At 42.9% G+C, this 27,199-nt stretch overlaps 1 protein-coding gene across 6 annotated transcripts in view; it reads left to right on the plus strand.

Annotated features, from left to right (window-relative positions):
• Positions 1-27,199, plus strand: part of LOC121532159 (fibroblast growth factor 13) — a 169,224-nt gene that overhangs the window by 130,841 nt on the left and 11,184 nt on the right. For all 6 annotated transcript variants that reach the window (XM_041837926.2, XM_041837917.2, XM_041837949.2 and 3 more), the window contains one exon: positions 5,748-5,851. In XM_041837926.2, the coding sequence (XP_041693860.1) occupies positions 5,748-5,851 (104 nt within the window). The remainder of the gene's footprint in view (positions 1-5,747; positions 5,852-27,199) is intronic.

Genomic DNA, 27,199 nt, shown 5'->3' on the forward strand with positions numbered 1-27,199 from the left:
CCATAACCATTCAATCTTCGGGAAGAGAAGTGAAAGCCTTCTGCATCTAATTCTAGTCCTATATTATTCAAGGATGTCATTATAATGATGAAGATAAGGACAACGCAACTTATTTCATTTAACTGTTGAAAGCGAGGAACGAATGAAGCAACAGAGAGAGAAAGAGGAGGTAGGCTAATAACATTAGGGGAAATATTATGAAAGGTACATATGCGTCAGTCTGCTAATTATACAAATAGGCCCTCCTGTATTGTCTTGGCGGTGTGCTTAGGGTTGTTGTCCTGTTGGAAGGTGAACTTTCGCCCCAGTCTGAGGTCCTGAGAGCTCTGGAGCAGGTTTTCATCAAGGGTCTCTCTGTACTTTGCTCCATTAATCTTTGCCTCAATCCTGACTAGTCTCCCAGTCCCTGCCGCTAAAAAACATCCCCACAGCATGATGCTGCCACCACCATGCTTTACCGTAGGGATGGTGCCAGGTTTCCTCCAGATGTGACGCTTGGCATTCAGGCCAAAGAGTTCAATCTTGGTTACATCAGACCAGAGAATCTTGTTTCTCATGGTCTGAGAGTCTTTAGGTGTCTTTTGGCAAACTCCAAGCGGGCTGTCATGTGGCTTTTACTTAGGAGTGGCTTCCGTCAGGCCACTCTACCTCGAAGGTCTGATTGGTGGAATGCTGCAGAGATGGTTGTCCTTCTGGAAGATTCTCCCATCTCCACAGAGGAACTCTGTAGCTCTGTCAGAGTGACCATCGGGTTCTTGGTCACCTCCCTGACCAAAGCCCTTCTCCCCAGATTGCTCAGTTTGGCCGGGCGGCCAGCTCGACAAAACCCTGTCTCGGAGCTCTACGGACAATTCCTTCGACCTCATGGCTTTATTATTGCTCTGACATGCACTATCAACTGTGGGACCTTATATAGACAGGTGTGTACCTTTCCAAAACATGCCCAATCAATTAAATTTACCACAGATGGACTCCAATCGTTGTAGAAACATCTCAAGGATGATCAATGGAAACATGATACACCTGAGCTAAATTTCGAGTCTCATGGCAAAGGGTCTGAATACTTATGTTAATAAGGTATCTGTTTTTTATTGTTGATACATTTGCAAACATTTATAAAAAACCTGTTTTCACTTTGACATTATGGGGTATTGTGTGTAGATTGCTGAGGATTTTTATTTATTTAATAAATGTTTGAATAAGGCTGTAATGTAATAAAATGTGGAAAAAGTCAAGAGGTCTGAATACTTTCCGAAGGCACTGTATGTAATGGATAACGGAACAATCATGTGGGCTTTTTTGGGCTTGGGCTTATGACATTTCTTTAATGTAGGGCTCATAAAATGTATTTAATGTATGGCTCATCAGGCTCAGGTAGCATCAGGCTTGAATTTTCGATCAAAGCTCTAATCAAATCCAGACATATTTATATGCTTTATAATGCTTTTGAATGACACTTCCGGTTTTGGCGAGAAATACTGGGTTACCCGGGAGAAAAGTGATTTTTTCTCGGGATGGATAATTTGTAAAATATTGGGAAAATATTCAACCCTAGTGTGGCTGAAATAGCCGAATCCACTAATTTGAAAGGGTGTCCACAAACTTTTGTATATATAGTGTAGCTAGCTGATCCCAGATCAGTTATCTCTGTGGACAAGGCAGCAGATGTGGCTCAGGGTGGAGGGCTCCAGTGGGACTGTGATCAGCCCAGGTATGCAGGGGAAGAGAGGATGGAGGAGAGGAGAGGAAGGAGGAGACAAGAGACGGAGGGAAGAGAGGAGGAGAGGAGGACGACAGGAGAGCAGAGGGTGTATTTACGGCATCATTCTGCAGTACTACCTCTACAGTGGGTTGTAGTAGCTGTTAACTTGATTAAATCCCTACTCGTCTTCTGTTGTTTACCATGGAAGCCTGGGAAGGCACAGAGGCTGTCTTAGTGTTAAGGTCAGGGGAGAGAGTCTATCACAGCTGGACTGCTTATATGGGCTTCCTCTCTGGAGGGAGGAAGTAGTTATATAGAGAGGATCTGTGGTGAGACTCCTGTGTGGTTGTTCCTAGCACCTAATTCCTTGGCCCTGTCAGTAAACCAAGAGTAAAAGAGAGAAGCAGAGGACCAGTGCTGATGACAAACACATATCAATGCTGATGTTGAAGAGAGAGAGCTTTGTCTCTTCACCTTAAATATCCACTCCTCTTGTCCTTATGTTGCTGGCATCCTATCTGCTCCATATAGACAGGTGTGTGTGTGTGTGTGTGTGTGTGTGTGTGTGTGTGTGTGTGTGTGTGTGTGTGTGTGTCTGTGTGCCTGCGAAGTGTGTGTGTCCTTATATTCCTGTGTGATTGTGTAAATCCCCTCACACAGAGATGTGCCCGTCTTTATCCCATAGCCCAGAAAACCCTGTCCTCTGTTACTAGAGGGCATGCATGTGGCAGCACTGTGCACAATTAGTGCCAGCCAGGACAGAAGAGGAGGGGGCAGGACATAAGAGGAAGGAGCAGGACAGAAGAGGTGGGGCAGGACAGAAGAGGAGGGGGCAGGACAGAAGAGGTGGGGCAGGACAGAAGAGGGGGGGAAGGACAGAAGAGGAGGGGGCAGGACAGAAGAGGAGGGGGCAGGACAGAAGAGGAGGGGGCAGGACAGAAGAGGAGGGGGCAGGACAGAAGAGGAGGGTGCAGGAGAGAAGAGGAGGGAGCAGGACAGAAGAGGTGGGGCAGGACAAAAGAGGTGGGGCAGGACAGAAGAGGAGGGGGCAGGACAGAAGAGGAGGGGGCAGGACAGAGCAGCAAAGCCACTGTTTGGCTCTGATGTTGGCGTAACTCTGAGAATACAGTTACAATATGACATAATGGCAGTAGTTACAATAACAGCTTTACTGTTACAATAGGACATAACGGCAGTAGTTACAATAACAACTTTACAGTTACAATAGAACATAACGGCAGTAGTTACAATAACAGCTTTACAGTTACTTTAAACTAATCGGCAGTAGTTACAATAACAGCTTTACAGTTACAATAGGACATAACGGCAGTAGCTACAATAACAGCTTTACAGTTACTTTAAACATATCGGCAGTAGTTACAATAACAGCTTTATAGTTACAATAGGACATAACGGCAGTAGTTACAATAACAACTTTACAGTTACAATAGGACATAACGGCAGTAGTTACAAGAACAACTTTACAGTTACAATAGGACATAACGGCAGTAGTTACAAAAACAGCTTTACAGTTACAATAGGACATAACGGCAGTAGTTACAATAACAGCTTTACAGTTACAATAGGACATCACGGCAGTAGTTACAAGAACAGCCCTACAGTTACAATAGGACATCATGGCAGTAGTTACAATAACAGCTTTACAGTTACAATAGGACATAACGGCACTAGTTACAATAACAACTATACAGTTACAATAGGACATAACGGCACTAGTTACAATAACAACTATACAGTTACAATAGGACATAACGGCAGTAGCTACAATAACAGCTTTACAGTTACTTTAAACATATCGGCAGTAGTTACAATAACAGCTTTATAGTTACAATAGGACATAACGGCAGTAGTTACAATAACAGCCCTACAGTTACAATAGGACATCATGGCAGTAGTTACAATAACAGCTTTACAGTTACAATAGGACATAACGGCAGTAGTTACAATAACAGCTTTACAGTTACAATAGGACATAACGGCACTAGTTACAATAACAACTATACAGTTACAATAGGACATAACGGCAGTAGCTACAATAACAGCTTTACAGTTACTTTAAACATATCGGCAGTAGCTACAATAACAGCTTTACAGGTACTTTAAACATATTGGCAGTAGTTACAATAACAGCTTTACAGTTACAATAGGACATAACGGCAGTAGTTACAAAAACAGCTTTACAGTTACAATAGGACATAACGGCAGTAGTTACAATAACAGCTTTGCAGTTACAATAGGACATCACGGCAGTAGTTACAATAACAGCTTTACAGTTACAATAGGACATCACGGCAGTAGTTACAATAACAGCTTTACAGTTACAATAGGACATAATGGCAGTAGTTACAATAACAGCTTTACAGTTACAATAGGACATAACGGCAGTAGTTACAATAACAGCTTTACAGTTACAATAGGCCATAACAGCACTAGTTACAATAACAACTATACAGTTACAATAGGACATAACGGCACTAGTTACAATAACAACTATACAGTTACAATAGGACATAACGGCAGTAGCTACAATTACAGCTTTACAGTTACTTTAAACAAATCGGCAGTAGTTACAATAACAGGTTTACAGTTACAATAGGACATAACGGCAGTAGTTACAATAACAGCTTTACAGTTACAATAGGACATAACGGCAGTAGTTACAATAACAGCTTTACAGTTACAATAGGACATAACGGCAGTAGTTACAATAACAGCTTTACAGTTACAATAGGATATAACGGCAGAAGCTACAATAACAGCTTTACAGTTACTTTAAACATATCGGCAGTAGTTACAATAACAGCTTTATAGTTACAATAGGACATAACGGCAGTAGTTACAATAACAGCTTTACAGTTACAATAGGACATAACGGCAGTAGTTACAAAAATAGCTTTACAGTTACAATAGGACATAACTGCAGTAGTTACAATAACAGCTTTATCGTTACAATAGGACATAATGGCAGTAGCTACAATAACAGCTTTACAGTTACAATACGACATATCGACAATAGTTACAATAACAGCTTTACAGTTACAATAGGCCATAACGGCAGTAGTTACAATAACAGCTTTACAGTTACAATAGGACATAACGGCAGTAGTTACAATAACAGCTTTACAGTTACAATAGGACATAATGGCAGTAGCTACAATAACAGCTTTACAGTTACAATACGACATATCAACAATAGTTACAATAACAGCTTTACAGTTACAATAGGCCATAACGGCAGTAGTTACAATAACAGCTTTACAGTTACAATAGGACATAACGGCAGTAGTTACAATAACAGCTTGACAGTTACAATACGACATAACGGCAGTAGCTACAATAACAGCTTTACAGTTACAATAGGACATAACGGCAGTAGTTACCATAACAGCTTAACTTTGAGAAAAACCACCGCCTCTGTTTGCCTTTTTTTTAAAATATAATTATTTAAGGCTACTGTAGCTACATCATTTGCCTCTCTCGACCGCTGCTCACGCTATGAAAACCACCTCTCTTCCGGAGTTCAGGAGATGTCCTGGTAGCGGGCTGCCTCTCTCTTCCTTAGCGTATGAACGCAGTGTGGCCATGGGAGATTGTCAGCTTCCTGGCTAGCACGGTGACAGTAGGACCAAGGTGTGAGCGGGTTTGGCATATGAGGGCAGAGCCGGGCCAAGAGAGGTCTCTGTTTAGACTGCTAAGCTAAGCACTACTGTAGCTAACTCCATGGAGGAGACTGGGTAGAGTGAAAGGATGTGGTTGGCAGGAATAGCGAAGGCAGAAGTCTTAGCTTAATGTATCGTTATCTACTTAGATTAGCTCTGCTCCTATGACTAGGACCCTGTGCTACCTGCTGGGGTTTAGTCACCCTAGATGCCCCCTCAAGCAGGAAAACTCAGACTGAGACATGGTTTCACTAAATGCTATTTAATGGTGGATAAACAGTGTGCGTACTCTCTTCTTCACAAGTGGGTTTTTTCCCTCCATTTGTTGACAGGATTGTGAGTAACTCTCTCTTTCTCCTCCCCAGCCATATTCAACCTCATTCCAGTGGGGCTTCGAGTTGTGGCCATCCAGGGAGTGCAGACCAAGCTCTACCTGGCCATGAACAGCGAGGGCTTCCTGTACACATCAGTAAGTCTCCCCAACCTTCTTCTGTGTGTGTCTGTTGTCAATGAGTCAGTGTGTGACACAGGTCTTGTTTGTCCTCTGTTGCTCAGTGGATGTAGTTGGAGTCTCCCTGACTACTCTGTTGAAGAGCCCCTGTCTGGGAGAAAGTCACCACACACACACACACACACACACACACACACACACACAGCAGATGTCATCAGAGTGCGTAGCTGAACATTGTATGCTGGAAAACACTTGGTTTGTTCTTTTTGATTAAAACAAAAACGCTATTCATAAATACGACTACAGAACTTGTTTTTGCGTGGATTCCACGACGCGGTTAGCGTCAGGTTGAAGCCTGCTTGACAGAGACACTAAGCTGCTAGCCATCAAGCTAATGAAGTTGGTACCAGATGAGTTTTGCAATGGAGCCCTCTTTGTCTGGAGAACTAAATGAACGGTTCTAGCGCTGTAGGAGCTGTATCTATTACGCTTTGTTTCGGGACAAACCGGATCACTCTGAGTTCCAATGCGGCAATTGTTTACTTGCCGAGGATTATAGGCTTGAGGTGCCTTCCTTGATCACGCAGTTCGCCAGCTTACGTAAGAAACTGGGGGAAAACGCAGAGTGGAATGTTTAAATTTTCTACGCCGGTGGCTGGACGGCATTTGCGCTTGTTGGATGCATCTCCGCCTTGTAGTTTGTCATTATCCGACTGGCCAGTGTTGCCTGAAGCTCCCCCATCTGATAGCGCCGTCGAAGGAGCACAGCATGAGGAGAAAGGCAATCAACGATGGTCGCATGCCACGAGCCGTGGAAGCCGAAGACAGCGACCTCCCGCAAAGCAGTCTACACTCCCAATGAGAGTCCCGGAGCAGATACAAACAACTAATAGTTTCGCCGTCCTGGAGCCTGATCTTACTGCACCTTCGTCGCTGGGGGTGCCTGTGTCTGCGGCCGCAGTGCCTACTACTACGATTTCGAAGTCGACGTCGGCAACCTTCTGTCCCTGCTCTGGATCGAGTGGCAGCTCTGAACAGTTAAAGAACTGATTAACTCTCTGCTAGACACTAACAAAAAACCTATCATGTCTGGCCCTGTGCCCTCTCTGAATCGTGACATTGAACACTTTAGCAGGATTCTTGCTCTTCACAACTGGCTGCATGATTATTGCAGCTCAATGGGTGTAACTGTTGTTGACAATTTGGATACCTTTTGGAATCAAAACACGTTTTATAAGGAGGATGGGATCCACCCAAATCATTTGGGTTCCTGGATCCTTTCACAGCATTATAAGGCTGCGTTGAGACAATGAATTAGCAATGACCCAAGCCCAGCTCAGCTAATCCCTACCAATGTGAAGCAGAGTTGTCAAAATGCTTCAGCAAATGTACATTACACCAGGGTCGTCGGTAGACACAATATAAGTTGTGCCTAATTTATGTCCCTCTAACTGCCCTGAATACCTCTACTGATCCTACAGCTATTGTATGCAGTAATCATGTGCTTTAGAACCAGATTTATACTGTTAGCACTGAGCCGGTGTGCCCAAGGAGGAAGTCCACTGTGTGCAGCTCACCATGCACTAAGATAAAAACATGACCACATCTACTGCTGCTAAGCTTCCCAGTAAAGCAATAAAAATAAGTAAGCATCCCAGAAGAAAAATGCTCAAAATAGCCCACGTTAACATATGTAGCTTAAGAAACAAGGTTCATGAAATCAATAATTTGCTAGTAACAGATGACATTCATATTCTGACAATCTCTGAAACTCATTTAGATAATACAGTGGGGAAGAAAATTATTTAGTCAGCCACCAATTGTGCAAGTTCTCCCACTTAAAAAGATGAGAGAGGCCTGTAATTTTCATCATAGGTACACGTCAACTATGACAGACAAAATGAGAAGAAAAAAATCCAGAAAATCACATTGTACGATTTTTAATGAATTTATTTGCAAATTATGGTGGAAAATAAGTATTTGGTCAATAACAAAAGTTTCTCAATACTTTGTTATATACCCTTTGTTGGCAATGACACAGGTCAAACGTTTTCTGTAAGTCTTCACAAGGTTTTCACACACTGTTGCTGGTATTTTGGCCCATTCCTCCATGCAGATCTCCTCTAGAGCAGTGATGTTTTGGGGCTGTCGCTGGGCAACACAGACTTTCAACTCCCTCCAAAGATTTTCTATGGGGTTGAGATCTGGAGACTGGCTAGGCCACTCCAGGACCATGAAATGCTTCTCACGAAGCCACTCCTTCGTTGCCCGGGCAGTGTGTTTGGGATCATTGTCATGCTGAAAGACCCAGCCACGTTTCATCTTCAATGCCCTTGCTGATGGAAGGAGGTTTTCACTCAAAATCTCACGATACATGGCCCCATTCATTCTTTCCTTTACACGGATCAGTCGTCCTGGTCCCTTTGCAGAAAAACAGCCCCAAAGCATGATGTTTCCACCCCCATGCTTCACAGTAGGTATGGTGTTCTTTGGATGCAACTCAGCATTCTTTGTCCTCCAAACACGACGAGTTGAGTTTTTACCAAAAAGTTATATTTTGGTTTCATCTGAGCATATGACATTCTACCAATCCTATTCTGGATCATCCAAATGCACTCTAGCAAACTTCAGACGGGCCTGGACATGTACTGGCTTAAGCAGGGGGACACGTCTGGCACTGCAGGATTTGTGTCCCTGGCGGCGTAGTGTGTTACTGATGGTAGGCTTTGTTACTTTGGTCCCAGCTCTCTGCAGGTCATTCATTAGGTCCCCCCGTGTGGTTCTGGGATTTTTGCTCACCGTTCTTGTGATCATTTTGACCGCACGGGGTGAGATCTTGCGTGGAGCCCCAGATCAAGAGAGATTATCAGTGGTCTTGTATGTCTTCCATTTCCTAATAATTGCTCCCACAGTTGATTTCTTCAAACCAAGCTGCTTACCTATTGCAGATTCAGTCTTCCCAGCCTGGTGCAGGTCTACAATTTTGTTTCTGGTGTCCTTTGACAGCTCTTTGGTCTTGGCCATAGTGGAGTTTGGAGTGTGACTGTTTGAGGTTGTGGACAGGTATCTTTTATACTGATAACAAGTTCAAACAGGTGCCATTAATACAGGTAACGAGTGGAGGACAGAGGAGCCTCTTAAAGAAGAAGTTACAGGTCTGTGAGAGCCAGAAATCTTGCTTGTTTGTAGGTGACCAAATACTTATTTTCCACCATAATTTGCAAATAAATTCATTAAAAATCCTACAATGTGATTTTCTGGAAAAAAAATTCTCAATTTGTCTGTCATAGTTGACGTGTACCTATGATGAAAATTACAGGCCTCTCTCATCTTTTTAAGTGGGAGAACTTGCACAATTGGTGGCTGACTAAATACTTTTTTTCCCCACTGTACCTTTGATGATACAGTGGTAGCAATACAAGGTTATAACATTTACAGAAAAGATAGAAATGCCAATGGTGGAGGTGTTGCTGTTTATATTCAGAACCACATTCCTGTGAAGATTAGAGAGGATCTCATTTTAAAAACTGTTGAAGTAATATGGCTACAGGTTCATCTGCCTCACCTAAATCCCATTCTGGTGGGAAGCTGCAATAGACCACCAAGTGCTAACAGTCAGTATCTGGATAACATGTGTGAAATGCTTGATAATGTATGTGATATCAATAGAGAGGTATACTTTCTGGGTGATTTAAATATTCACTGGCTTTCTCAGGCTGCCCACTCAAGAGAAAGCTTCAAACTGTAACCAGTGCCTGCAACCTGGTTCAGGTTCAGGCAACCTACCAGGGTAGTTACAAACAGTACAGGAATTAAATCATCAACATGTATTTATCATATCTTTACTAATGCTGCAGAGATTTGTTTGAAAGCAGTATCCAAATCCATTGGATGTAGTGATCACAATATAGTAGCCATATCTAGGAAAACCAATGTACCAAAGGCTGGGCCTAATATTGTGTATAAGAGGTCATACAATAAGTTTTGTAGTGATTCCTATGTTATTGATGTAAAGAATATACAGCTCTGAAAAAAATTAAGAGACCACTGCATATTTTTCTTAAATCAGCATCTCTACATGTATGACAGCCATTCCATTCCAGTGTCTGTTGAATTCCAACACAGGCACACTTCATTCTACTGAATTAGGTACTGATTAGGTGATCACATGAACCAAATCTTATTTAACGAGGAAAAGTATCAAAACCACTGCTGTGGTCATCACTATCCTCTTGCAATAGGACCAGCTGGATGGCAAAAACTGCTAATAGTACCTCAAAAGTAATATTAATCAAAAAAGAACTATGGACCATGCCAAAAGAGTTGAAAAGGAAAGTTTTGAGTGAGGAAAAGAAGGGTTCAATTCTGGCTTTACTGGCAGAGGGATACAGTGAGCGTCAGGTTGCTTCCGTCCTTAAAATTTCAAAGACGGCGGTTCATAAGAACAAGGTCAAGCAGCAGACATTGGGGACAACAAAGCTACAGACCGGCAGAGGGCGAAAACGACTCTCTACTGACCGGGATGACCGCCAACTCATTTGAATGTCACTCAACAACCGTAGGATGACATCAAGTGACCTACAAAAAGAATGGCAAACGGCAGCTGGGGTGAAGTGCACGGCGAGGACGGTTCGAAACAGGCTCCTAGGGGCAGGGCTGAAGTTGTGCAAGGTTAGAAAAAAGCCCTTAATCAATTAGAAGCAAAGAAGAGCCAGGCTGAGGTTTGCAAAAGACCATAAGGATTGGACCGTAGAGGACTGGAGTAAGGTAATCTTCTCCAATTTTCAGCTTTGCCCAACACCTGGTCGTCTAATGGTTAGACGGAGACCTGGAGAGGCCTACAAGCCACAGTATCTCGCACCCACTGTGAAATTTGGTGGAGGATCGGTGATGATCTGGGGGTGCTTCAGCAAGGCTGGAATCGGGCAGATTTGTCTTGAAGGACGCATGAATCAAGCCACATACAAGGTTGTCCTGGAAGAAAACTTGCTTCCTTTTGCTCTGACATTGTTCCCCAACTCTGAGGATTGGTTTTTCCAGCAGGACAATGTGCCATGCCACACAGCCAGGTCAATCAAGGTGTGGATGGAGGACCACCAGATCAAGACCCTGTCATGGCCAGCCCAATCTCTAGACCTGAACCCCATTGAAAACTTCTGGAATGTGATCAAGAGGAAGATGGATGGTCACAAGCCATCAAACATAGCCGAGCTGCTTGAATTTTTGCGCCAGGAGTGGCATAAAGTCACCCAACATCAATGTGAAAGACTGGTGGAGAGCATGCCAAGACGCATAAAAGCTGTGATTGAAAATCAGGGTTATTCCACCAAATACTGATTTCTGAAGTCTTCCTAAGTTAAAACATTAGTATTGTGTTGTTTAAAAATGAACATTAACCCATTTTCTTTGCATTATTCGAGGTCTGACAACACTGCATCTTTTTTGTTATTTTTTGCAAATGAATGCTCTAAATGACAATATTTGTATTTGGAATTTGGGAGAAATGTTGTCAGTAGTTTATAGATTTTTATTTAAAATTTTACCCAAACACATACCTATAAATAGTAAAACCAGAGAAACTGATAATTTTGCCGTGGTCTCTTAATTTTTTCCAGAGCTGTATGTTGGTCTGTGGTGTGTAATGAGGAGCAAACAGACACTGCACTTGACACATTTATGAAATTGCTTATTCCAGTTACTAATAAGCATGCACCCATTAAGAACATGACTGTAAAACCTGTTAAATCCATGTGGATTGATTTGGAATTGAAAAATTGTATGGTTGAGAGGGATGAGGCAAAAGGAATGGCAAATAAGTCTGGCTGCACAACCGATTGGCAAACGTATTGCAAATTGAGAAATCATGTGACTAAACTGAATAAAAAGAAGAAGAAACTACACTATGAAACAAAGATAAATGACATAAAGAATGATAGTAAAAAGCTTTGGAGCACCTTAAATGAAATTTTGGGAATGAGCCATCATTCATTGAATCAGATGGCTCATTCATCACAAACCAACTGATATTGCCAACTACTTTAATGATTGTTTCATTGGTAAGATTAGCAAATTTAGGCATGACATGCCAGCAACAATTGCTGACACTAGACATCCAAGTATATCTGACCAAATTATGGAAGACAAGCACTGTAATTTTGAATTCCGTAAAGTAAGTGTGGAAGAGGTGAAAAAATTATTGTCTATCAATAATGACAAGCCACCGGGGTCTGACAACTTGGATGGAAAATTACTGAGGATAATAGCGGACGATATTGCCACTCCTATTTGCCATATTTTCAATTTAAGCCTACTAGAATGTGTGTGCCCCCATGCTTGGAGGGAAGCAAAAGTCATTCCGCTACCTAAAAATAGTAAATCCCCCTTTACTGGCTCAAATAGCCGACCAATTAGCCTGTTACCAACCCTCAGTAAACTATTGGAAAAAATTATGTGTTTGACCAGATACAATGCTATTTTACAGTAAACAAATTGACAACAAACTTTCAGCATGTGTCACGATCGTTTACGGACGAGACGGACCAAGGCGCAGCGTGATATGCATTCATATTTATTGACGACTAAACACACGACAAAACAACAAACGAAACGTGAAGTCCAAGGTAGACAAATAACATACCTCACACGGAACAAGATCCCACACCCCACTAGTGCCAACAGGCTACCTAAGTATGGTCCCCAATCAGAGACAACGAGCTACAGCTGCCTCTGATTGAGAACCACCCTGGCCAACATAGATCTAAACGATCTAGAAACTAACATAGATAAACCCAACACAGAAAATACACACCCTGACTCAACCAATACATGTCCCTAGAGTCAGGGCGTGACAGCATGCTTATAGAGAAGGACATTCAACAAGCACAGCTCTTACACAAATGACTGATGATTGGCTGAGAGAAATTGTGCGGGCTGTTTTGTTAGACTTCAGTGCGACTTTTGACATTATCGATCATGGTCTGCTGCTGGAAAAACGTATGCTATATTGTGGATACAGAGTTACCTGTCTAACAGAACACAGAGGGTGTTCTTTAATGGAAGCCTCTCCAACATAATCCAGGTATAATCAGGAATTCCCCAGGGCAGCTGTCTAGGCCCATTACTTTTTTTCAATCTTTACTAATGACATGCCACTGGCTTTGAGTAAAGCCAGAGTGTCTATGTATGCGGATGACTCAACACTATACATGTCAGCGACTGAAATGACTGCAACACTTAACAAAGAGTTGCAGTTAGTTTCAGAGTGGGTGGCAATGAATAAGTTAGTCCTAAATATGTATAAAACTAAAAGCATTGTATTTGGGACAAATCATTCACTAAACCCTAAACCTCAACTAAATCTTGTAATAAATCATGTGGAAATTGAGCAAGTTGAGGTGACTAAACTGCTTGGAGCAACCCTGGATTGTAAACTGTCATGGTCAAAACATAATGATACAACAGTAGCTAAGATGGGGAGAAGTATGTCCATAATAAAGTGCTGCTCTACCTTCTTAACAGCACTATCAACAAGGCAGGTCCTACAGGTTTTGTCACACCTGGACTACTGTTCAGTCGTGTGGTCAGGTGCCACAAAAAATGACAATTGGCTCAGAACAGGGCAGCACGGCTGGCCCTTGGATGTACGCAGAGAGCTAATATTAATAATATGCATGTCAATCTCTCCTGGCTCAAAGTGGAGGAGAGATTGACTTCATCACTACTTGTGTTTATGAGAGGTGTTGACATGTTGGGTGCACCGAGCTGTCTGTTTGAGCTACTGGCGCACAGCTCGGTCACCCATGCATACCCCACAAGACATGCCACCAGAGGTCTCTTCACAGTCCCCAAGTCCAGAATAGACTATGAGAGGCGCACAGTACTACATAGAGCCATGACTACATGGAACTCTATTCCACATCAAGTAACTGATGCAAGTAGTAAAATTAGATTTAAAAAACAGATTAAAAAAACACCTTATGGAACAGTGGGTCTGTGAAGCAACACAAACATAGGCGCAGACATATGCATTCACACACACGATAACATACGCACTATACACACACGTACACATGGATTTTTGTACTGTAGATATGTGGTAGTGGTGGAGTAGGGGCCTGAGGGCACACAGTGTGTTGTGAAATCTGTGACTGTATTGAAATGTTTTTAAATTGTATGAACTGCCTTAATTTCGCTGGACCCCAGGAAGAGTAGCTAATGGGGATCCATAATAAATACACACACACACAAACACACACACACACAGAGCACAGCAGGGCTAACCTCTCCTGCTCTCCCTGGTAGAACGCAGTGGCTCCATATAGCCAGCTTGCAGCAGATGTCTCACAACTTTCCTAACCTCACAATCATTAAGAACTACCTCCAATAAATATTGCTTCCTTCATTCCTCCCTGCTACTTTCTGGCACAGCCACACACCCATTTGCAATGCAAAGTCAATGCTACATCATCATCACAGTGCATGTGGAATACTGAGCTCCCACCATAATGACATGTTTCCAAACAGGTGTTCCCATTGTTTGCCATCTATGCCCCAGTCATGACTCTCTCACCAGGTGGCTAGAGTGAGTATGCTAGCAGGGCGCCCGGCTGGCAGCGTGATTTGTGGTGGCGGGGGGTGATGTGTGTGTATGCCTGCTAATGTGTGTGTGAGAATGTGAGTGTGTGTGTACAGGCGTGGTCAAAAGTTTTGAGAATGACACAAATATAAATTTTGACAAAGTCTGCTGCCTCAGTTTTTATGATGGCAATTTGCATTTACTCCAGAATGTAATGAATTGCAATTAATTGCAAAGTCCCTCTTTGCCATGAAAATGAACTTAATCCCCAAAAACATTTCCACTGCATTTCAGCCCTGCCACAAAAGGACCAGCTGCCATCATGTCAGTGATTCTCTCGTTAACACAGGTGAGAGTGTTGACGAGGACAAGGCTGGAGATCACTCTGTCATGCTGATTGAGTTAGAATAACAGACTTGAAGCTTTAAAAGGAGGGTGGTGCTTGAAATCATTGTTCTTCCTCTGTTAACCATGGTTACCTGCAAGGAAACACGTGCCATCATCATTGCTTTGCAAAAAAAGGGCTTCACAGGCAAGGATATTGCTGCTAGTAAGATTGCACCTAAATCAACCATTTATCGGATCATCAAGAACTTCAAGGAGAGAGGTTCAATTGTTGTGAAGAAAACTTCAGGGTGCCCAAGAAAGTCCAGCAAGCGCCAGGACCGTCTCCTAAAATTGAGTCAGCTGCAGGATCGGGGCACCACCAGTGCAGAGCTTGCTCAGGAATGGCAGCAGGCAGGTGTGAGTGCATCTGCACGCACAGTGAGGCAAAGACTTTTGAAGGATGGCCTGGTGTCAAGAAGGGCAGCGAGGAAGCCACTTCTCTCCAGGAAAAACATCAGGGACAGACTGATATTCTGCAAAAGGTACAGGGATTGGACTGCTGAGGACTGGAGTAAAGTCATTTTCTCTGATGAATCCCCTTTCCGATTGTTTGAGGCATCCGGAAAAAAGCTTGTCATCAGTCCTGTGTCATGCCAACAGTAAAGCATCCTGAGACCATTCATGTGTGGGGTTGCTTCTCAGCCAAGGGAGTGGGCTCACTGACAATTTTGCCTAAGAACACAGCCATGAATAAAGAATGGTACCAACACATCCTCCGAGAGCAACTTCTCCCAACCATCCAAGAACAGTTTGGTGACGAACAATGCCTTTTCCAGCATGATGGAGCACCTTGCCATAAGGCAAAAGTGATAACTAAGTGGCTCGGGGAACAAAACATCAACATTTTGGGTCCATGGCCAGGAAACTCCCCAGACCTTAATCCCATTGAGAACTTGTGGTCAATCCTCAAGAGGTGGGTGGACAAACAAAAACCCACAAATTCTGACAAACTCCAAGCATTGATTATGCAAGAATGGGCTGCCATCAGTCAGGATGTGGCCCAGAAGTTAATTGACAGCATGCCAGGGCGGATTGCAGAGGTCTTGAAAAAGAAGGGTCAACACTGCAAATATTGACTCTTTGCATAAACTTAATGTAATTGTAAATAAAAGCCTTTGACACTTATGGAATGCTTGTAATTATACTTCAGTATACCATAGTAACATCTGACAAAAATATCTAAAAACACTGAAGCAGCAAACTTTGTGAAGACCAATACTTGTGGCATTCTCAAAACTTTATAGGCATACAGATTATGTGTGTACACTGGTAGTGATGAGGGCAGTGGAGGAGAAGAGTGTGTTTGTTTATGTGTGTTTGTTGGGGTGGTTCTGCCCTATGCCCTTGTACCCCCCTCTGCCCCCCACCCCCCTGCCTGCGTCTGACCTTCTGGGCCGGCTGTACCGAGCTGAAATGCCGCTGCTCTGGCAGCAGTACGGGTTATGATGGTGACATGAACAGCTGGAAGAAACAGATGCAGTATGTTGGGGGGGGTGGGGGGGAAGAGAGAGAGAGAGAGAGAGAGAGAGAGAGAGAGAGAGAGAGAGAGAGAGAGAGAGAGAGAGAGAGAGAGAGAGAGAGAGAGAGAGAGAGAGAGAGAGAGAGAGAGAGAGAGAGAGAGAGAGAGAGAGAGAGAGAGAGAGAGAGAGAGAGAGAGAGAGAGAGAGAGAGAGAGAGAGAGAGAGAGAGAGAGAGAGAGAGAGAGAGAGAGAGAGAGAGAGAGAGAGAGAGAGAGAGAGAGAGAGAGAGCCAATGTCCACTCCCCCCCATCCTCTTAGATCATATCTTTAATAAGTATAATTCAAACACCCTTGTGTAGTTGTTATTTCTTCACTCTTCCATTCTATTTAGGTATAATACCTGCCAAACTGTTACCTCACTTTCTAGTTGAGTATATCTACTTTTTTCTAGCCAGACAAATCATAAATTTTAGCCTGTGGCTGGCTGGGAAACTAAAGTAAGCATATCTGATATAATTCAGTGTCATTAAAAAGCTGAAGGATTTATAAACAGGAGTCCATTGAAATATCCGGCTCTGGCAGCTAGGCTCCACATATTTCATTAAATGTGCAAAGTTATGAATAATTCAGTTCCCATCCAGCACCCCAAAAATATCCCTTTCCCTCTGCTTCCTTGCAAAATGTCACCATCACCATTATAGCACAGGGTGGCGGACTGGCCGTGACTGGGGAGAATGACAAGGATGCCCATGAACCCTGAGAGGAGGGGAGCGTGCACGAGCAGTCACGCATTCACAAACTCAGACACATGCACACACACACACATACACACACACACATTGAGTGACAGATAGCCCACATGGTCACACCAGGGGGGATGTGTGAGGTACAGTGTATTATGGGGTATTGTCTGTAGATTGATGACGAAAAAAATTAATTTAATCAAATTTAGAATAAGGCTGTAACGTAAGAAAATGTAGAAAAAGTCAAGAGCTCTGAATACTTTCCGAATGCACTGTATGTATGGTAATAGTCTAGGCACCCACCATCCTGAATGATGGAGATGAATACATGCTCACATAACAGCAAGTCAAATACTTAAAGCCCCAAAAGAGCAATCATGGCCAAGTTAAGAAGCTTAGAGTAAAAATGAAAGAAGACTTTTGGTGAGCCAGCTGGCTGTAGGTCAGACGACAAGCTTGGAAAAAAGCAAACAACATGTTCCCTTAAAAGTTAAATGCCATATAATCCAATGAAAACTCTCCAAAAGTCTCCACAACTTTAGTATCCATTCTCCATGGTCCAGGGCTTCTTGGCCATAAACAGCCCTTGGCCAGGATTACATTTACATTTACATTTAAGTCATTTAGCAGACGCTGTTATCCAGAGCGACTTACAAATTGGTGCATTCAATTTAGGATAGCCAGTGGGACAACCACATCTTGATCACAGGAATTCACAGGAATTCAATCTGATTGCAGCTTGTTGGCAATGCGCATTTTAAATGTAATGTCCAATTCAGCCTACATATGCAGTGTTTACCGTGAATGCGATCTCTGAGAACATTGCCTTTAAAAGCCGCATTGTCAACAAAAAATCTAAATCGGATTGAATTCAGTCCCTTGTCTGAATAAATCTGATCAGACAGTAGTCATGGGCCATAGTACAGTAGAATGAACCTTGAAGCCTGTGTGTAATTACAGTATATTATAATGACCATTGTCACAGGGTAGAAACATATCTGCCGGGATCGAGAAAGCAGAGAAAGCCTGAGGGGAAAACAGAGAAATAATACAAATAAAACACACCCCTGCCCCCCACACATCTCCTCCTTTCCCCCCCAATAGTTAACAACAGTCCTCTGCCCGTGCTCAGTTCCCTCTGAGTGACTTTAATTGTATGAGCATCACTGGCTCTAATTAAAACGTATGCGCTTAGCTGCTGCTTTAATATAATGTAATGTAATAAAGATGGATCCTGCCTGGACTCCACAGGCTGTGTGTGTGTCTGCCTGCCTGTGTGCGTACCCACGCATGCGCGAGTGTGTGTGTACCGTAGGGTTCCCAGGCTATCATACTAGAAGCCTGCATAGTAGATATAAAAGAGATCTCAGAAATACTCTATTTACTAGATGCTATATTTAACTCACCTGTGGTGGTGATTCATAAAATAAGCTAAAGTGCTCCCCTTAGGTGACTGTCTGTGTCTTTGTATTATGGTTGTTCTAAAATTGATTAAATTGTTTTTTTCCCTCATCAATCTACACACAATATCCGATAATGTCAACGCAAAAACATGTTTTTAGAAATTTTGGCAAAACAAATAAACTGAAATATTACATTTACATAAGCAATTACAGCCTCAAGTGTTCTTGGTTATGAGGCTACAAGCTTGGCACAGCTATATTTGGGGAGTTTCTCCCATTCTTCTCTGCAGATCCTCTCAAGCTCTGTAAGGTTGGATGGGGAGGGTCAATGCACAGCTATTTTCAGGTCTCTCTAGAGATGTTTGATCAGGTTCATGTCCGGGCTCTGGCTGGGCCACTCAAGGACATTCAGAGACTTGTCCCGAAGCCACTCCTGCGTTGTCTTGGCTGTGTGCTTAGGGTCGTTGTCCTGTTCGAAGGTGAACCTTCGCCCCCAGTCTGAGGTCCCGAGCGCTCTGGAGCAGGTTTTCATCAAGGATCTCTCTGCGCTTTCCTCTGTTCATCTTTCCTTCGATCCTGACTAGTCTCCCAGTACCTGCCGCTGAAAAACATCCCCACAGCAGGATGCTGCCACCACCATGCTTCACCGTAGGGATGGTATTGGCCAGGTGATGAGTGGTGCCTGGTTTCCTCCAGACGTGACGCTTGGCATTCAGACCAAAGAGTTCAATCTTGGTTTTATCAGACCAGAGAATCTTGTTTCTCATGGTCTGAGAGTCTTTAGGTGTCTTTTGGCAAAGTCCAAAGGGCTGTCATGTGCCTTTTACTGAGGAGTGGCTTCCGTCTGGCCACTCTACCATAAGGCCTGATTGGTGGAGTGCTACAGAGATGGTTGTCCTTCTGGAAGGTTCTCCCATCTCCACAGAGGAACTCTGGAGCTCTGTCAGAGTGACCAGCTGGTTCTTGATCAACTCCCATGGCATAGTGTTTATGAACTGACACGCAAAACGACACCGGATTCAAAAATTAGAATCTTTCAATTTAAATAATTATATACAATTCTTGCTACCAATAGAATGTTATTTATATGGGGGATACAATCTTCCCAGCTCTGCAGATTTTGATGTGAAGAGACAGAATCATTAGATCATTTGTTTTGGTTCTGTCCATTTGTAGCTTGTTTTTGGACACAGGTCCAGGAATGGCTAAAGGATTGCAATATTTACTTGGAGCTAACCTTGCAGATAGCATTACTGGGTGATCTGAAAAGTCATAGTCAATCGATCAATAATATAATAATACTTTTAGCAAAAAAAAAATATAATAATTCACAATCTGTAGAAGCAATGAGAATAGAAAGGTTCAGAACTTTTGTAAAACATCACAGTACAGTTGAAATATATATGGCAAATATAAATCCTATATGGATGGTGTGAAGAGATGGGAGGTGTTGAATGGAGTTGAAGGATGGGACTAATAACAAATAACAACAAACAATAACAAGATAACTAATAATGTAAGCATACTGTGTACATAATAAGTAAATAGGTTGTATGTTGGGAGCTTTTGGGAAAGAGCACAGTTAGAAAGATATGGCAAATAGAAGCAAACCGGATGGACATCATGAAAATGATCGGAGAGGTTGAGAGTAGAAGAAGTTCAGGAGCAAAAACAAATAAAATAGAATTATTGTAAAATTGACTGTGTCCATAAAATGTAGATAGTAAGTATAAGCTGGAAGTAGAGGCCTAAGCATTGTTGTTCACTAATTTACCCCAAGTAGGGAAAGGATGGCGGGTTGAAAAGTAATAAAGGGGAGTATATATATAAAAAACATGGGGGATTGGAAGTGATGCAGACAATTACATTGATGGAAGTTACAATCTATCTGCAATATTAAGCTGATCTACCCCAACAACAAAAAAAAGAAAAAAAAAAATTTTTGTAAGATGATCAATGGAAACAGGATGCACCTGACCTTAATTTTATTTGTAATACATTTGCAAACATTTCTAAAAACCTGTTTTTGCTCTGTCATTATTGGGTATTGTGTGTAGATTGATGAGGAACAACATGTATTTAATCAACAAAATGTGGAAAAAGTGAATGGTCTGAATACTGTATCAGAGAGAGAGATAGAGAGAAGACGGTGGAGGAGGGAGGGGTGTGGGGTGTGTGTGTGTGTGTGTGGGGGAGGGGGGGGGTCTGCCCTCTGCCCTCTGCTCCCTCTCACTCATAACCACATGAAAATAGTTTAGGTTAATTTGCTCTCATTTGTTTGATGATTTTTTGAGGTTGTATTCATATGCGTGTTTATCTTTGATCCCAACTTGTAGCAATGTTAAAAGCAGTAATTACTTACCATGATAACTAAGTAGAGCCTACTGTATTTTATGTAACCTTTATTTAGCACACTGCTGGTGCTTATAGTCTTGAATTCCCCCTACACACTTATACAGCCACCTCCAGACTAAGATTGTGCAACCCTCCGGCAGCAACATAGTGTTCAGCTTTGTAAATGGGATGATAGTTGTGGTTCAGGGAGGAGGCAAGGTTTTCCATTTGAGCTGAATTAGTGAGTGGATTGAATTGATTCGTTATTCAGTAGGGTGTCTGATAACCACTTCTCGGTATGTCTGTGTGGCTGACTGCTCAGTGTTGCTATGGTAAACTGCTGCCTCTTCACAGGAGGGGGGTTTAAGTCAATGTCTGCCCAGGGAGATTCCCAATCAATGGTGGAGATGCAGGTGATGACGTAGGCTAGCCAGAGAGACAGAGGCTGCTGCTGTGGTGTTCCTTCCTCTGAGTACCATTGTGTAGGTAGTGGTTGTGAGTGTGTAAAGTGTAAAGTGTCAGTTCGTGAAAGTGTGTTTGAATACCTTCTACAGTGCATTCAGAAAGTATTCAGACCCCTTGATCTTTTCCACATTTTGTTACGTTACAGCCTTATCTTAAAATGGATTCAATAGTTTTTTCCCTCATCAATGTACACACAATACCCAATAATGACAATGCAAAAACAGGTTTTTAGAATTTTTGGCTAATTTATTACAAATAAATGACTGAAAAATCACATTTACATAAGTATTCAGACACTTTACTCAGTGCTTTGTTGAAGCACCTATGCAATTTTTATTTATATTACATATATGCCTAATACATGTACATATCATTGCAAACTCATTATGATATTTGACATAATCATCTACTGGGGTTGTGGGTGTTTGTGTGTCCATGTTCTTCTGTCCACGTGAGAGAGAGAGAATGTGTGAAAGGAAGGAGTGAGAGGAAGAGTGTTCAGTACATGTGTGGGTGACGCAGAATGCACCAGTGAAAATGTATTCATCCAGAAGAGTCACAATGTGTGGGAAGAAAGGGAATCAATTAAACATGTATTTTTCTCCGTCCTCTCTACTCTCCTCTCTGCCCCTTTCTAGTTGTTTTTCATCCTGCCTCGTATGTAATATTCAGCTCCTCACAGTTTGTCACAACCGTCTTGACTCCCCGTTGCTGAAAAATACAGATATATGGGAAAACAGGCTTTTCATGTTGTCGAAGGGAAACTATCCCCATACATACCATTGTCACCAAGATGTGGTAAATGTCTGTCGATATTCTGTATGAAAATTAGCCGTATTACTGTGCATTTCCTTGAATTCCTTAATATTGTGTCCCTGTGACAAATGGTGACCATTGGAGTGTACATTTTGACATCAATGTTCTTTAAAACGACTAACTAGTCTAAATAGTGTCTGTGGTGTTTTTCCAGAGGTGCCTTTGAAGTTTGGTTATTAATTTAGCTGTGGGTCACTGGGAGTAGAGTACGTCACTAGGGCTCTAGTCTGAGTCTGGGGGTGGGGGGTGGGGGAGACTAGTGGATATGGGGACTAACATATAAAAGGAATGGAAACATTGGAGTTTGGGTTTCAGAATTAGCATATGTTCGAATTTTGCAGATCTTACATAATACACAGAGGTTGTGTAACAGTGTCTGAAAATAATTTGGTTACACTGACAAAAGGTGTAACAGTGTCTGAAAATAATTAGATTACACTGACAAAAATGAAAGAATGAAGGTGTGAAGTTCTACTGGTTTAAATGTTCTTCTTCTTCTTCTTCTTCTTCTTCTTCTTCTTCTTCTTCTTCTTCTTCTTCTTCTTCTTCTTCTTCTTCTTCTTCTTCTTCTTCTTCTTCTTCTTCTTCTTCTTCTTCTTCTTCTTCTTCTTCTTCTTCTTCTTCTTCTTCTTCTTCTTCTTCTTCTTCTTCTTCTTCTTCTTCTTCTTCTTCTTCTTCTTCTTCTTCTTCTTCTTCTTCTCTCCCTGTGGGTATCCATGCCTGTGTGTGTATGTTTGAGTATGTGTGTGTTTGCATGGTGGTAAGAGGTCATGAGATATGCACCCGTTTTCCCCCCCATAAGCACAATAGCTCTTCAAAATAGCCGTCCCTATCGCAGGGTGTCACGTGCGTTTAATGACGAGACAGACCAAGGCGCAGCGTGATATACGTACATGTTTATTAAACCAATAAACACTCGACAAAACAATAAACGAAACGTGAAGTCCAAGGTAGCACACACAACATACCTTACAAGGAACAAGATCCCACAACTAGACAGTGCCAATAGGCTGCTTAAGTATGGTCCCCAATCAGAGACAACGAGCGACAGCTGCCTCTGATTGGGAACCACACCGTACAACATAGAACTAGACATACTAGATCCTAAACATAGACAAAGCACAACAAGGAATATACACACCCTGACTCAACATATAAGCGTCCCCTGAGTCAGGGCGTGACACAGGGATCCTCTTGTGGGTCATTAACCAGCCACAGTGTGTTTTGTGCCTGCATGAGTGTGTGTTTTCCACCAGCTTAGAGCCTCCAAATCTATTCTGAACAAATTAACAAAATGTAAATGTTATTTTTATCTGGGGATAGAGAGAAAAGTGCTTTTTATTCCACTGCCACTCAGTGACTAAAGACTAAATTACTGAGGCCATTGAAAAGGGAAGGCATTTAGACAGCTTTGTTTGGGAGAGCGGATAGTGAGCAGCGGCGGCGCCATTATCTTTGTGAGTCTCCCAGGCTTTGACACTGCTGTAAAGACACCAGCACAAGGCTCAGCCTTGATTCTATTGGTGTCATTTCAGTTAGTAGGATATGGGCACTGGGCTCAGACACAGGACTGGCAGCATCGATTTGTGCTCGGGCGTGAAGAATGGCGCCAATATTCTTACAGGGAAGATCAGATCCATTATGCCTTTATTTCTCCTTCCACTGCCTCGCCTCGGGGGAACATTATTGGGTTTTAATTACTACTGTGCATTCATTTGATTGCAATTTCAGAGTAAATGGTAATTGATTGTGTTTTCTTTCTTGGCACGGCTACAGCAAGGAATTGAATATGCATTACCCTCTATAAAATTCATAGGGCTATAGTATTGTATTGTAGTGCTCATGTTTTATGCCTGTGTGTGTGTGTGTGTGTGTGTGTGTGTGTGTGTGTATGTGTGTGTGTGTGTGTGTGTGTGTGTGTGTGTGTGTGTGTGTGTGTGTGTGTGTTGATATTACAGATGGGGAAACCTCTTGCAGTATGTCACACTCAGTGCTTGCGTCAGCCTGTAAATGTCTCCCCCCTTGCTGAAGCTATTGGGTCGTAAAGCGCTAAGGCGCTATTGCTAACCTGTACTGGGATATCCCTCCACTGCTGTAAATCTGACACCCTCCCTCCAGGTTCTAAATAACTGCCTGTGATGCCTGATAGAGAGGAGTATGTGTGTTAATGTGTGTGCGGCAAGTAGCCTAGCGGTTAAGAGCGTTGTGCCAGTAACCGAAAGGTCGCTGGTTCGAATCCCCGAGCCAACTAGGTGAAAAGTCTTTCAATGCGCCCTTGAGTAAGGCACTTAACCCTAATTGCTCTGGATAACAGCGTCTGCTAAATGACTAAAATGCCAAAGTGTGAATGTAAGCAGAGGCAGGGTTAATGGTGAAAGACACTATGAAAGATTGTACATGGAGAGATATATAGTGAATCAGTGAGCATAAAGGACACCTCTTAAAGGAATGGGATATGTCAGCCCCCTTTAAAATGGAGGGATGGAGGAACGGAGAGAGTGCAGGGGAGAGAGAGTGATAGATACGATTAAAGGAGGCCGAGAGTGTGCCTGAAAAAATGATGAGGTGGAGAGATATATGGGGAAAGATAGGAGTACACACACTTCTAGAGTGAGGGGGTGAGCTACCCATTTATCTCTCACACAAACACACACACTCTCACAATAATCCACCATTACAACAACCGTCTCTTACTACACCCATACGTACTCCCTTACACACCTCCCTTTTTCACTCACTGTCTAACACGTTTAGACACACACACTCAGTCACCGCCGAGGCAGGGGATACCCTATGGGGGAGAGGAGGTACAGTGAGGCAGGGATGGGGATGGGGATGGGGATGGGGACAGGGAGGAGAGGAGCGGGGTGAGACTGTGGGGTTTCCCCATGTTGCAGTCACAATAAAACCAAATAAGATATGCATCATAAAGCTCCCAGCAATGTGACTCACTGACTGCAGTACACAAGCCCCCCATAGGTACGGTGAAAGGAGGAGGTGGGGGTGAGAGGGGTACACAGTAAGGATGTGTGTGTGTTTCTCTATCTCACACTCCCTTTTAATCAGAGCTTTGACATGTATCTAAGATTTCCACCCATGGCAGCACAACACACTACAAAAAAATGACTCTCTTTTATCTTTAATCTCATTGGTCACATTTAGCCTTATTGATTTTCCATGTGATATGGCTTTAATACTGTAGGCCGTTACAGAATGATGTTGTTACTGTCGGCACAGTCCAGGACACTGTAATAATAGCTGCCTGTCCTAGAAGCATATCTCTCTGCTCTCAGCCCCTTGATGTGTGTGAAGCCTTCCAGCTGTGCAGCATTTCGACAGGGGACTCATCAGCTCACTGCTGTCCCTCTCTGCATTGTCCCGTGCTCCAAGGAAAGCCATGTATTCTAATGGGATCATTTAAAGTCCATTTACCCAAACCACCAGTCATCGACAGCAAGGCTTGGGGAGGAGAGGAGGAGGAGAAGAGGAGGGCAGATCATTTCCATGCAGATAGCTTTTTCTCTCCTCTCTTGTTTTTTCTCTCTCTAAAATAATGTTCCCTCGCTCCAATTTGCAGAGATGTGTTTCGCTCCGTCTAGCTCTGGACATTGGTGATTAAAGTGGTGTGGGCCTTTTTTCACTGCACCGTGGGTTTCACTGAACACTAGCCATTACTATTGACTGAGGAAGAAACCCATGCAGCCGCTGGAGCCTAGTCAAGTTGATCTGGCTGCCTCTGTAAATCATAGAGACTCCAATAGAATAGGACTAGGGTTTCCCTCCATCTTGGCTCCTCCTTGTGTCAGTTTCTTCTTTCTTCCTTAGAATAGAGCAGGGGTTGCTGGCAATCCCTTCCATCTTGGCTCTAAAAGTGTCTGTGTCTATCTGAATGTCTCTGTCCTCCATAGACCCAATCTAGTTCAAAAAGGCAAGGTGGCAATCCCTTCCATCCTGGCTCTCAATGTGTCTGTGTCTATCTGTATGCGCCTGTCATCCATAGACTTTCACTCCACTCCAGGGCAACTGCAGCGAGCCAAATCCACATAAGCTAATTAATGGAGGTAGAACAGGACTCCTGGCTCAAAAGCTGAGCAGCCCATCGTTTTCCCATCAAGCTGTTAGAACACGGCACAGTGATTAATACTGCCTCACCTCTCCATGCTACATACGCTTGTTTGCTCGCCATGGTGATCACAGAGAGAGGGAGACGTGGGAGCAAGGGCAGGAGAGCGGGAAGAGAGATTGGGGAAGTAAGTAATGGGGAATGGGGAGAGAAAGGGTTGAAGAGCAATGAGGGAGAGAGGGAAAAATACAGAAAAATAGAGAGCAAAAGCAGATGTATTGTGTTAACTTACTACCTTTTAACTAACTGCTCTCTGCCTCCAGCTAGACGTATGCCTGGGCATGGTGGCCAGAGAGAGGCAGGTTGATGCATGGCCAAAGCACAGGGAAATAAAGCATGCAGCATTAGGAGAAAGATCACCATTAATGGCTCTATAGGCTGCTGACACTTGTTTTCAGGATGTTGTTGTCCCAGGTTTTAAATTTGTTGCATTTAAACATTCAACCCAGTTTAGTATTTGGGGAAAGTAACAGTCAATTTCAGCATCCTCCTCGTTTGCAGCCTCCCCTGCACTGTTTTTGTTGATGTTGTTAATGTAATTATAATGAATTACCTTTCACCAGATAGAACTCAAACAAGTTTAATCCGATCCCTCTCTCCGAAAGCAGATTTGCATTTGAGTACAAGGGTTTAATTGGTTTTATCTGACCTTCAAACCGAAGCATTAGCCATGGTCACGCGCTAGAGGAACAGTTACATAAGTGGAAAACTCAATCTCTGGTTAATCTTTTTAAACTGTGAAGAGAATTTTCTGGGAGGATGGTTGAGGACTTGCAGAGGGAAATAATCTCAGTTACACTATGCACCCTGCATCTCAGAAGTCAGAACAGCCAAAGACTTCTTCACCTGTCATTTAGTTCGGACTGCAGAGACCATGTCTGCTGCAGTCAGTTCTGCCTTTGATGACAGACTGATCCCAAGGTGTTTGCACTGTCTGTGTCTCTCTAGGGCTCAGTGTGTAATCAAAGGCAAAACTGACTGCAGCAGACATGGTCTCTCCCCTAACGGACATTGATTTCCTTGGGGTCTTGTTAGAGCAGACTTTTGATGACCAGGTTAA

Source organism: Coregonus clupeaformis, chromosome 2, assembly GCF_020615455.1.
Source record: "Coregonus clupeaformis isolate EN_2021a chromosome 2, ASM2061545v1, whole genome shotgun sequence".
NCBI classification, from domain to species: domain Eukaryota; kingdom Metazoa; phylum Chordata; class Actinopteri; order Salmoniformes; family Salmonidae; genus Coregonus; species Coregonus clupeaformis.